At 41.4% G+C, this 13585-nt stretch overlaps 1 protein-coding gene across 1 annotated transcript; it reads left to right on the top strand.

The window, feature by feature from the left end:
* The first annotated feature begins 6668 nt into the window (after positions 1–6668).
* Positions 6669–8003, top strand: PCED1B (PC-esterase domain containing 1B). The gene has a single exon (XM_063115533.1). The coding sequence runs from the start codon at positions 6669–6671 to the stop codon at positions 8001–8003; it is 1335 nt and encodes a 444-aa protein (XP_062971603.1).
* The last annotated feature ends 5582 nt before the right edge of the window (positions 8004–13585 follow it).

The following is a 13585-nucleotide window of genomic DNA, read 5'->3' as shown; positions in this document are numbered from 1 at the left end:
GATCCATGGTTTATTTTTTGTTTTTATAGAAGTTACCTGAGTATCAGGTGTTATAAACTTCCACTTCATCCACTTCATAAGGAATCTCCACTTTCTTTTTTTTTTTTTTTTTTTTAGGACTCTGAGTTAGTTTTATTAGTGTCCTGATACCTTGTTAAATTCTGAAATCACAATGATGAGATAAATTTGACTAATCATTTAACCTTCATACATATATATTATTTTTTTAAATTTTATTTTGTCGAGGAATCGCCACTTTCTATGGTTCACTGGAAATGTTTATATTAGACTATTACTATGGAAAAAATATGCTGCTTTAAGAATTTTTAAACTTGGTAATTTTCAGACTTAAAGTGTTTGAAATTCTTTCATCGATATTTTATTTCAAAAGCATTACAAATTTAAGATTATGGCCTGGTAGAGATGATGATAATATAAATTGAATTGGTGGTTCCTGCCTCCATAAGGTAAACTTTGATTACTCAGAGCCCAGTTTGAAGTTTGTTATTCTAGTTTCAAATTTTCATTTATGTCACATGTATCTGAGATTTTACATGTGTCTAAGGACTACGTGAGTAACCAAGTTAGAAATATGGGCCAGACGGTGTGATTTCATGATACGGGGATTGGGTAGAGGAGCAATGATGTTTGTCGGGAGATGTGAGCCAAATTTGCAGAATGACAGCTGTAACAGCCCTAGAGAGATACAGGTGTTCTCTAAATTTTTACTGAATTTATTAGTGGGCTGCGAAACTGAGGCCTATTCAATAGGTGAGGTCACTGGGAGTGGCAATTAGAATCAGTCTTTCAGATGGTTATTTGGCAATTATTTCTCTATTGTATTACTTACCATAACATCTCTGAGGACTTTTCTGTTTTTTTTTATTTGCTCCTAAAACCACTTTTTAAAATAGTAGGCCTGAATTATTTCCCCCGCTTTGCAGTTGTATGGAGGAGTGAATGTTCACTGATTTGCCCCAAATCAAAAGATTAGTCTTTAGAGAATCTCCAATCCACAGGCCCATTAGGTCTTCCCAAAGAGAAGTTTGAATTGTTTGCTTTTCTTTTTCTCTTAAAACTTTATATGGCATGTAATTTAATTTTTGATGAATTCAAATCCAACTTAGAAAATTAAGCAAATGCCATGACATATGAAAGTCACAGAGGTGATTTCAATTATTTTCTTATCTATACCATTGTCCCATTAAAATTTAAGGGGATCTTGGAAAGTTCAAATATTGGTTTGATCCCCAAAAGTGCAGTTAGAAGGAAATGAACTATTTATATTCGCAGTACAATGTTGCATTAAAATAATTAGTCATATGCAGAAAACTTCTGAACTAGAGCAAGTACTTCCTACAACTAATCAAAACATCCTAATTGTTAGTGACTATCTCTGTGATTTAAGACTTCTCTGCAGGGTCTCTGCAGCAACTGGCCTATTTCAGTGTCACTTTTCTTGTAAGTAAAGAACAATAAGAAAAGAAAAAAATTTAATTACTACAAAACATTGATTAATGGAAAGTAAATGCTATGTATTTGGTTTGTGATAGTTATAAAGCAATGATTTATAATTCATGGCTTATGAAGCTATTAGTAAAATTATCTTCAAACAGGGAAATATAAGCAAAATGTCTGAAAGTAATTTATTGTAGCAGTAGCCATTATTAATGAATATTTCTGTCACAGCTTTAGCCCAAGCCCAAATTTTACTTCAAAAACAGAAAAACATGGAACTACTTATGATTTGGGGAATTGTCATTAAACTCTTAAAATCCTTTTTTAATTTGAGGTCAGAATTAAGTCACAGGTTGCAGTGATTGTCTATATACCTTCCTCGCCCCCCTTGAGTCTGCCAATAGCCTTTGGTGCCTCATTTACATACCTCAGTTCTACCAGCCAGCTCCTCCTGCGATCTCTCTTTGGGTGCCCATTACCTTACCCCTTCTCTTGAGAGAAGAGACTACCTTTTTATTCCACCCCCTTGCACCTAGCACAATATCTGTCTATCAATGATTCTTATTCAATGAATGTATGAATCTGTTAAAATATCTACTGTATTAGTCCGTTTTGTGTTGCTATAACAGAAATACCTGAGACTGGGTAATTTATAAAGAAGAGAGGTTTATTTGGCTTATGATTCTGGGACAGCTGCATCTGGCACAGGCCTCAGGCTGCTTCTACTCATGGTGGAAAGTGGCAGGCACCTGGCGGGTATAAGCAGATCACATGGCGAGAGGAAGCAAGAGAGAGAGAAGGTGCCTGGGTCTTTTTAAGCAATAGCTCTCACAGGAACTAATTGAGCGAGAACTCACTCATTAATCCCTCCTCCCCCAGGGAGAGCATTAATCCATTCATGAGGGATCCGCCCCCATGACTCAATCAGTTTCCAACACTGCCACATTGGGGATCAAATTTCCACATGAGTTTTGGAGGGGACAACACATCCAAACTCCATCATCTACCAAAACAAATAAGTGAGTTTAGCAAATCTGAAGCAAAGAAAGCAGTTTAGGCTAAAAACACCACTCGTTTTTCAACTCCCTCTTTTATTTCATTTTTTATAAATAAAAAGAGCTCTGAAAATAGAGGTTAGCAGCCTTTTTGAAAAATAAGAGAAGATTTACCTATCCAAAATATTCTTGTCCACCCACTCCCCTAAAAATCCTTTCGATTTTGTTACGTTTTGTTTTTAATCCTTGGCATTTTAGTTTAAAGTTCTGAGGGTGTCTGAAATTTGTTAATCTTGATATAGTTGCAGTGTTCTTTATCAAGAATTTTATGAATTTCCTTTCAGTTTCAGCTTTTAACTGGAATGCATCTTCCCAGTCATTTTCCCCTCCCTTTTTTTCTCTTGGTCGTATCTGCATGCTCCACTGAAGAACAGTAAGAAAGTCTTGGGTGGACATTTGCCTGATTGTGGCTATGAGCTCCTGGAGCAGGATTTGAGTGGAGTAAGTTCACTGGTTGGGATACAGGGCATGCAGAATTCTTCAAACACTGGGAGGCCAGGAGTCTGTAGAATTTTGTTTGTGTTATTCTAAAATGTAGGTCTTTATATTTTCTCGTGTCTCTTGCTTAAGATTAAGGTATGAGGTAAAAGAGAGAGAGATATATATACTGTTACTCCCCACCTCCTCCCCTCCAAGTCCACATGACCACCTCTCCTGGGCAGAGTAGGTGGTTGCCTGTCCATGCATAAAGGCACACCCAAAACCCTAAACCCTTCTCCTATTAGAGGTGGGCTTTGGAGTAAATCTTAGCTTCATCCCATCAATATCCTTCCTTATAAAATGGGAATAACAGGAATTATCTCATAAATAGGTTAATGTTTGTAAAGCACCTGGCATCTAGTAGCCATTCAATAAACATTAATTTTGTTTTATTCAATTTCTTGCATTATCTCATTTGATCTTCATAGAACCCTGCTAGACAAGCAGCACAGATATTATAATCTCTCTTTTACATATGATTAAACTGGTGTTCTGAAATTTGCTCAGTAGTAATAATAACTCTTAACAGTGCTTACTATTTGTCAGGCATTGTTCTTGTCCCATTTTACGGTGAGGAAAATTAAGTCATAGAAAGGCTAAATAACTTGCCCAAGGTCAAAGAGCTGGCAATGAGAAAAGTTGGGATCCAAACCCAGGTAGAATGGCTCCAAAAGCAATGCTCTTCACTAGAACTCTGTAGGGAAAGATCACCCCTACCCATCTTACTACTTAACTGGGATTTTCAGCTGTGTCTAAAAACCATATTAACACGGGACAGATTACAGGAGAAAAGTATACAAATTTTACTAACTTTTACATGTACACAAGACAGTGAAAACTCCAAGAAGTGACCAAAACACATTGCTTTTATACCTTTTGGGCAAAGAGTAATAAACTTTGTGATAAAATGACAAGACAAAGGGGTCTGGGCTGGGGGGTAGTAAATTCCAGGGGAGTCTCTAGGAGATAAACAGAGGGGTGTAGATCTAGAGGACGGTAACAGTTCTTTTAGTAAGCTTATTTATACAGATCCATTGCCGCATCCATTTTCAGATTCTGGTGACAAAGCTTATGTTGTGTTGGTACAGGGAAGGGATCTTTCTTACAGGAATTTTTATGATTTGCTATAGGAAAGAAAGGACAATTCAGACAGCCCTTTTTTCAAATACCTCTTCTCAAGTGACTTCAGCTCAAAAATATTGATGTCAAAGAGGCATATTTTGGGGTGACATTCTGGTTTCCTTCAACTCTAAAGTGTCTCCATTTCTCACAGTTTTTAAGTAGTGAATTTGAATCTGTCCAAGTCTAGGGCACTTGACAGTCAGAGAAGGAACCCATTAGGCTATTTAAACAAAGTAACCACTGGAGAGGAGACAGCACTAGCTTATCAGATCTGCCAACCTTGGGAGAGAACACATGAGTGGGAGGAGTGGGGAGGATGTTGAATTCCGTAGGGTACAGGGCACAGAATGTGACCAGAGAGCTGGCCCAGACAGGGCACACAGTCAGAGCTGGGGTGGTATGAAAACCCTGGAAACACAATGGGAAAGAGTGTCCTTCACATTTTGCACTTGGAGGCTTGGGTATGGAGTGGGGAGAAAAACTATTCCCAAAGGCCCCTGAACTTTCCACAGTTCATGGCCCCTTAGTATTTTCTACTTTGTAGTATAGTTATCAATGAGTATTTCTGATCTTCTCAGGGGCAAGACCATGTTTCACTCATTTTTATATTCCCCGTGCAAAGCACATAGAAGGCACTTAGTAAGTATAAGTTGGATGACTAAATAAATCTAAACAAATGAGCACGCTTCAATCCCAAAGGGATTTGGAGTTTGCTTTCATTTTGTTTTATTTTATTGCACCCACAATGAGCTAAATCCCATTTTTATACTTTTTTTTTCCTGGTAGCAAAAATATTTTAATGAAGGTTCTTTGGGGAAAGATAAGTCAATATTTTTAGCTGCTCTCTTATCAAACTTAATATTCTACTCATTTTAATATTTTAATTTTTATACTTATACCCATTTAAAACCACAAATAAGATAGGTTTTAAAAATCGAATGTGTAACTTAGTAACTGCTATCCCTCACACCTATTAAAATGTTTACTAGTGCATAAAATCTTACAAATATCAAGCCACAATCGATTGTACAGGTTTCTGTGTAAGTGTATGAAGTGTTCTTCCCAATTTGAGATTTGTTAGCAGTATTGAAGTATGTTTCTACCTTTTAGTCATGGGTGGATATGAGTCGTAAATGGCAGCTTGAAATCAACTTCATCCGAAATTTTGGAGATAAGTTTCAAATCTTTTAACATTTCATCCAATGTGTTGGGTAGAAAATTTTTTTACTCTACTGTTTTAGCTTCAGTACCTGGGGGTGTACAAATTAAATTAACAAAAGATAGATTAACAGGCTAGATTAAAGGCATAGAATTTTAATTAAAATTAACATGCAGGGATGCACAGGAAAGAAGAGAAACTCAAGGAAGTGGTTAGACTCCAGACATATATACCCTTTTAGCAAGGGAAAGAGGGTCTGGGCTTCAAGGGGGGAAGTGAATGAGAAATAAATGGGGGATCTAGTGGAAGATAAGGGCTGTTGTAGTAAAGTCTGCTTATGTAAAATCATCTTGGTGTTTCCCTGTCTTCAGTGAAGAGAACCTGCCTGATGATAAGTGATGAGTTGCTCTGCTCTCCCTGGGGGGGCAGAAGGGTGTCGCCTTCCTCAAAGGGAAATTTATGCCCTGTTTTTAGCAGATAAGGGGAGAGCAGAGAACTCTGTCTGCATCTGTTGATTCTCTGATGCTTTCAGTTCAAAATAATCCTTATGCCTAAGTGCATGTTTTGGGGTGGCATATTCTGATCTTCAAATGGAAAGCAAAGAATATTACAGTTGAAACGTATCTGAATTATTTCTAGTTTTATCTTGATTTTTTCCATTCCTACTGGTAAGAAACAGCTGCTTCCTTGTCAAAGAAATCTGTTTTTATAATGTTTTCTGACCTGGCAGGGGTACTCTTTCTGTTACCTGTTGTATTTCATTTAGTTCTTTTTAAGTTACAAAAAAAAAAATCAATATAAGACTATATTTACCCCAAAAAAGCAGGGGAGTCATCCATATATAGCTTCAGGGATACGAGGACGCAATGTGGGAAGTAACTTCAATTTAATGTTACATCACAAACATTCTCCGTGTTCTTGCCTTTTTATTTAACAGCTGTAAAGTTTGCCTAACCGTTCTCCTACTTGTTTGATATCTGGGCTGCCTCCGGACTGCTGACAGGTCATCCTGGGACACCTGGGGACAGGGGTGGGGGAGGGGAGGAGAGCAGTCAGCCCCTCCCCTCCAGGTGGAGCCAGAGCAGCCTCCAAGAGTAGCCTTAGGCGGTTCAGAGGTCATGGCCCGGCCCTAAACTGCAGCCAGGCCAAAGAGGATGTCTGGCTCCCAGCTCTCCCCTCTCCCTGGCCCAGGCTTGGTCGAGCCTGCCTTGCGGGTGCCCCAGGCCCGCTCCCTCGGGGCAGAGGCCACTGCTCCATCCCCTTCTCTTTGCCCTCCCTGCACTGTGCGCCCCGCCCTGGAGTGAGTCCCTTCCAGCCGCTCTCTCCTTCTGTCCTAGCAATCCGCAGGCCCACCTTGTGCAAAGGAGAGAGAGAGGCCGAGCGCCCTGGACATCATGGTCCACCTGCTGGCCTCCGAAGTCCGCCAGCTGCTCCACAACAAGTTCGTGGTCATCCTGGGGGACTCCGTGCAGAGGGCCGTGTACAAGGACCTGGTTCTCCTGCTGCAGAAGGATTGCCTGCTCACTCCTAGCCAGCTCAGGGCCAAGGGGGAGGTGAGCTTCGAACAGGATGAGCTGATGGAGGGAGGCCCCTTGCACAATGGCACCAGCTACCGCGAGGTCCGCCAGTTCCGCTCGGGCCACCATCTGGTGCGCTTCTACTTCCTCACACGCGTGTACTCCGAGTACCTCGAGAGCATCTTGCAGCAGCTGCACTCGGGCGAGGACGCCCCCGACCTGGTCATCATGAACTCCTGCCTCTGGGACCTCTCCAGGTACGGTCAGGACTCCTGGAGGAGCTACCGGAAGAACCTGGAGAGCCTGTTTGGGCGCCTGGGCCAGGTGCTGCCTGAATCTTGCCTCCTGGTGTGGAACACGGCCACGCCTGTAGGCGACAAAATCACCGCAAGTTTCCTGCCGTGTAAACGGGAGCCCTGGGTCCCCTTCCTGAAATTCGCCGTGGTGGAAGCCAACTTCTACAGCTCTGCGGAGGCGAAGAAACACCACTTTGATGTGCTGGACTTGCATTTCCACTTACGCCACGCGACGTGCCACCGGCACACGGACGGCGTGCACTGGAATGAATACGCGCACCGCCACATCTCCCAGCTGCTGCTGGCCCACGTGGCCGACGCCTGGGGCGTGGAGCTGCCCCATCGCCTCACTGTGAGCAAGTGGATCCAGAATGGCCCTGCCAGGGAACCACCTGGACAGGGAGTTGAGAGGCAGCCCTGGGGCGACAGAGATCAACTGGCCTCCCCACTGTCCCCACCCATGCCTCCTCCCAGGCGTGGCCCCCTACTGCCGTTCCCACGCCTGCCCCCGCCCCCACTGGCCTTCCCACCGTCCCCACCTGCGCCTCCTCCCAGGCGTGGCCCCCTGCTCCCGCCCCCGCCCCCACAGCCTCATCCTGTTCCCCTTCACCAGGTGACGCCTCAGTTCCCGCTCTGTTCTCAAGATGCCTATTTTTCCTCGGACCATATTTACCAGTCAGATCAATTCTTTTTCCATTCGGACGTCCCCTCAGGACTTTCCTCCGAAGCTGACTTTATGTTAGGTCCCCAGCCGCCTGTCCCCTGCTTATCCACATCCTGGTATCAACAGCGGGCCCCTGTGGTCCATAGGGGTTTTCCTCGGTCTCGTCCCCGTGGCCCATATGTACCCTGGGGACGGCGGGGCAGGCCTTCGAAGAGACGGCCCCCAGCCCTCCCAGAGTCAAGGCCTCAATAGACTGACCTTGGCCTTTCTCTTCCTCATGGACATGGATTGGACAGATGGTCTGACTCTCCCTTTCCCTCCACATGGCCTAAACAGACTGACCTCATTGACTTAAGCCTGAAGCACAAGCTTGGACTTCTTTTTGTTCATTGCTGTTACCTCAAAAGGCAGAGAAGAGCAGTCTGACCCATTCTTGTTGGCTATAGCCTCTTCCCCACTTCTGGGGTCACCAAGCATTATTCCTGCCTCCCCTAGTCTCTTGGCCTTTTAGTAAAAATAAAATTGAAATAAAGAACTTATTTTACAAAAGTAGTGTGAGTATTGTGTGTCTATATTTAATGGGTCACTCAACATTCTATTAAAGTTAGCTCATTAAAGAACAAGGAAGGACAATATCTGCTGAATGAATAGTTGTGGCATTTACCTGATAAACTATTCAAAATAGTTTGTCTAAAGTAATTCTTCTAAGAGTTTCTGTAAAACGGATCTGATTCCTTACAATAAGCCAAACAAACAAAGAAACAAAAAACCCCTAGCTTTTTGTGATCATGTTTTCCAGAGATTCTCAAAGAGTTATCGAATTTTGGAGCTGGAAAAACTAAAGACATAAAATTTAACCATTTACAAACAAGGAGGCTGAGGCCAAGGGAGATGAGTGACTTGTTCTGGGTCATGCAGAAAATCACTCCTCCACTAGTCTCTCTCCTAGTTTGTACCAGCTCTAGTTTATATTAACTTTCAAACCACACAACTGATTTATACCACAGCAATATTAAACCAAGAAAAGAAATCTACTAAACATGGTCTTCTTACTATGAAAGTGAGGGCAAAAAACCCCTAACCCCCTATAGCTGCACAAGCAGAAGTCTATTGGTTGGACGTGCAATGAATTACGTATGTAAGCTAGAGTGGATGGCATGCTTGCAACTTAATGGTTCCTTGAATTGTCCTGATATTTGGACTTGAGAAAATTGGAGAAAAATAAGCTGTGCTCAATGACAATGTGAATCGTTATTACAGAATAAAACTACAAGTTGGGAGAGACCATACAGTGCATAAACCCCTTCTACATCAACTCTGACTGATGACAATGGCCACCTATTCTCTATTTTGTAGGAATGTTAATATCATTAAGACTGTTTAAATGTTAGGACCTTTGTCACACTGGACTGGTGAAATGCTAATACTTAGTTAAAATAGTCAAAATCCGATATGACTAAAATTGTTCAAACGAGAGGATTTTTTCATTGAACTGATTTGACTTGTTTATGGGTCCCCAATATGACCATCCCTAAATTTGACAACAAAGATAAGAAAATGTTATCTTCCAAAAATGAAGTTCATGAAATCACAAGAAATGGATGAGGTCATATACCTATAGAAGAAATACATGGCAGCTTTTAATCCACTGAAAACATTTATTTATCTCTGTGTCTCAAATCCTAGCACGTCTGTCACTTAGTAAATACTGAATAGTGTTTCTTCAGTGAATCCATGAGTGAGTGAAGAGGTGTGTTCCTGATGAGACTACAACCCGTCTCTAAAGAGATAATATAAACTGATATTAAATCTTCATAGACAGTTAAAGTAATATTGCTGAAACAGCATGACAATGACTTTTGAGGATCCAGAAAGGTAGTCCCTACAAGTAAGAATATGTCAGCATGTTCCAGCATAGTCAGGAGGGAGGGGACCTGTCTGGCTCATGTACATGTTTTAATCCCATGGAGATTAGTGCCCCAGGCTATGAGATTTGGTAACACTGGCCATGAAGATAAACCATTCAGGTTTTATGTTTCCCAAGCAACACCAAGCAGCATTTAGCTGCTGATCTGAGTAAACTGATACATTTAGTGTTTATATTTCCATTGAATAAACCAACAAATTGGTGATGGTTTATATCTGTCTCTTGTAAATTAGGTTAGTATTTATTAATCCTCCTTAATCTGATCATGCCTGATGAACAAAGGAGTTTTCAGATATACAGTGCTGAGGACCAGACACTGAATCAATGATGAATCCACGATATTATGGATTAAATTGTGTCAACCACTCGAGTTCTCTTTCTCTCAGTTGGGCAAAAGTGCAGGTAGGAGGCTGGCTATTTAGCTCAGTTGGTTAGAGTCTGGTGCTGGTAATGTAAGACCCGTGCACCATGCACAAATCCCACACGTCGGGATGGCTCACCTCACAAAGACCATGAGATAGAGACTGTTGCAATAAACATGAGGTTTTATTATTCCAGCATGCTGGGGTCGTCTTCAGGACAAAAGTGCCCCCCAGTTTACAATACAAGCACCTTTTATACAGTTTTTCCTGAACAGATCTTTATGACAGGATGAGTTGTTGGTTATCTGTGGTGCCCTTGGATTTATGGGCAGACGTTAGCAGGCTGGCACCCTGATAGATCTGTGGCGCCTTAAGATTTACAGGTAGGCTTTAGCAGGCTGGTACCCCCAATAAGGAACGGTGCCTCTCTCAATCTTATATCTTCCCTGGGGCCTGGCCAGGAGGCTCTTAGATAAGGAACTAGTCAGTTCCTGGAACCGGGTGGGGGCCATTCCCTTCTTGAAATGTTTAGTGTACTTGGGCCCGCCTGCCCTTTGTATGGCCTCTTTAGAAGCTGCTTAATAGCCCCTTAGAAGCTGCTTTACTTAGAATGTCATTAGCAAGCATTTGTCACAAAACTGTGTATACTAAAGTTTATATTTTTCTACAATCCCCTACAATTCCACTAAAGTTTATATTTTTCTACAATCCCCTACAGTAACACAAATGTCTAGGGTTTGATCTGTGTACTGGCCAGCCTCAAAAAAAAAATAAACGGTGCAGATAGACTTGGATAGAGACAATCTTATCCTTCACAGGTGTATTAATTTCCTATGGCTGCTGTAACAAATAGCGCAAACTTGGTGACTTAAAACAACACACATTTATTCTCTGACAGTTCAGTAAGTCAGAATTCTGAAATCCATCACTTCAGAATAAAATCCTGTGTCTTACAATGTCCTGTGTGATCAGGCTTCTGCCTGCCCATGCAGTATTATCTTCTGGAACTCTCTTCATTGCTGTTTAGGCTTTTAACCACCCAGGACTTCTTTCTGTTCATACAACATGCCAAGCTCTTTTATAACTTGGGTCTTTGAGCTTGCTATTCCCTTTGTCTGGAATGTTCCCTGCCTCCTAATTCTTTGAATATCTAACTCATCCTTCCATCTTCACCTTCCAGTTCACCTCCTAAGAGGCCTTTCATGACATTCATTCCGAAAGTACTGCTGTGATCACGCTTCATTTTCTTTGTACTGCGTATCCCACTCCACGATGGCTTCAGTAGTTGCTTGTTAGCCTTGCCTACTAGAATGACTACTCCATGAGTCTTGTCAGCTGTTTAATTCCCAATGCCTACTAGTGCAGTGCCTGCTAAAGACATGTTCAAGTACATTTGCTTTAGTCAAATGTTCAAGAATATAATTAACTCACATTGTATACTCAAGTAAGAATGCAATTTGTATTAAAATTGAGCAGTATTTTCTTAAGAAAATGTCTACAGAACTCTCCCATAATTTCACCTAAGTAATCCTGGGTGGATAATTCCCTTCCCCCATTCCCCCAGCCACTACCTACTGGGGGTAAAAGGCTGATAGCATATTTGGTGGACACTTGCTTTAATTTCATACATATCCTGGTCTTTTTATCTTCTAGCCTAGGGCTTTCTTCTTTGCCCATTTTTGCTTTTGTCTCCTTGCTCCTTAAATCAGGAAACGTAGCATCCCAATCAAGCTATTGTCTGGTAAAAAGAACCACAACTGTTCAGTATTTGTGAGAGAAATTATTGCTCTATTGTTAAGACTTAAAATGCAGGGTTCATTTGGCCTATTCTTCAGCCTCAAGAAATGACTGCACTCAAAGCTTTTCATGGCCTGACTCTTGTCTCAAGCTTTCTGGAAAAAGAAAAGAAAGAAAATAGTAAAAATAGTGATTAAATTGACATTATAAGATTCTACAATAATATGTTATACTGAAGGCCAAAACTTTAAATCTGTAACTATATTTCTCCGTAAGTACAAAAAAAGCAAGGCCCAGCATCTGAAAACAAATGGGAACTCACATCCTGCTGTAGGATCGGCCACAGCCCCTCTTCTCTCAGCAGCCATGAGTGCTGGTTGCTCTGGTCGCTTATTGCCAGTAGGCAACATTCACATTAAATTCTGGAGTTGTGCAAAGTGGTAGTTCCATCTCTTTGATAACTTTACGTTCTTGAATTCTGCAAAAGTAACTTGTGTTGAAAACTTAGATTATTAACACTCATGTCAGAGAAAGGATTTACCATTGTTTTAAACTATTGTAGGTTTGTTTCTATAAACTCTGGAAACAATATTCTCACTCTCACAACTTCAAGAAAGTCCTCTACCATTGCATGTTTATATAGTTTTTTTTCATAAGACTTTACCCATGAAACTTTAAGGAAACACTTCCTAAAATATATTCCTCTGAACTGTAATCTTTATTCCGTATGTATTCTATAGGTAAGGATGTTTGCAAAATGATTCATTCCTTAATAGCTTTATGTGGAAATTCACAATGACCTTTAATGGATTAGAGGCTCTGAGAAGTACTGCATGAGATAAACTTGATTAAATGGGTTTAACCTAGTATTTCCCAGATTTATTTAGCCACAGAATCATTTTTATATGTAGCATATTTTAAAAACATATTTTGAGAAATACTGCTCTAGAGAATGCCAGATAAAATAGTTGAGGAAAGTGAAAAGAAAAAAAGGTTTGTGAGTGACATATATGAAGTCCTTTTTTTTTATGTAGCATTGTAATAATATGTGCCCAAATATAAGGTAATATGTTAGGTAAGCCTGGGACGAGCATGGGAATGGGTAGTTAGCCGAAGTGGGATGAAATGGACCAGAAATCCTTGTCCTCTCCTTCCTCTAAGGTGCGGGACACATTGGGACAGCCTACCTTGATATAAGTTCTGGGGCATGCCCAGTCCCCTGCAGAAGATGGTATGCAGTGGAAGTATTCCAGCTCAGGTATGTGATGCCTGGCACAGGGTCACAGAGCATCCCAAGGAACACCCCAGTGGAGCATGGTAATTAGGAAGTAGAGAATAAACAGTATTCTGGAGCTGAGCAGTTAGTCATTCAACAACAGCACCCTCTATCAACACATAACAATGTTTTTAGGAGTAGGACTCCAATCCCTGGGAAAGAGCCTATCTTAGAAGAACGAAAGCACCAGAAGGAGCTACTGAGGCAGGACCAGAACACCCCCTCACCCCCCACAATAAGAAGAGACAGAGCCAGCCCATGTGGTCAGGTGCCCTCCATCTCTGAGCTGACTGATACCTAGCTTTTTGAGGGTAGCTTCTTATGTTCATTTCTCACTCCCATGCCTACTTAGCAGGTACTCCATTTTGGTAAGTAGTATTTGATCTTATATTTCCTCTTGGTAATTACGTCACACCACCAGATTGATCCTTTTCCTATCATCCTCTCTTCCACACCTGCACCATGCCCCTAAGGCAGTGGTTCTCAAACTTTATTTAGTGTGCATCAGAACCTCCTGGTGGGCTTGTTTAAA

Source organism: Cynocephalus volans, chromosome 12 (genome assembly GCF_027409185.1).
Source record: "Cynocephalus volans isolate mCynVol1 chromosome 12, mCynVol1.pri, whole genome shotgun sequence".
Taxonomy (NCBI): domain Eukaryota; kingdom Metazoa; phylum Chordata; class Mammalia; order Dermoptera; family Cynocephalidae; genus Cynocephalus; species Cynocephalus volans.
This window is presented reverse-complemented; position numbering and strand designations above follow the sequence as displayed.

Coding starts and splice junctions, on each gene's coding strand:
- PCED1B (XM_063115533.1), top strand. CDS start 6,669: ATGGTCCACCTGCTGGCCTCCGAAGTCCGCCAGCTGCTCCACAACAAG.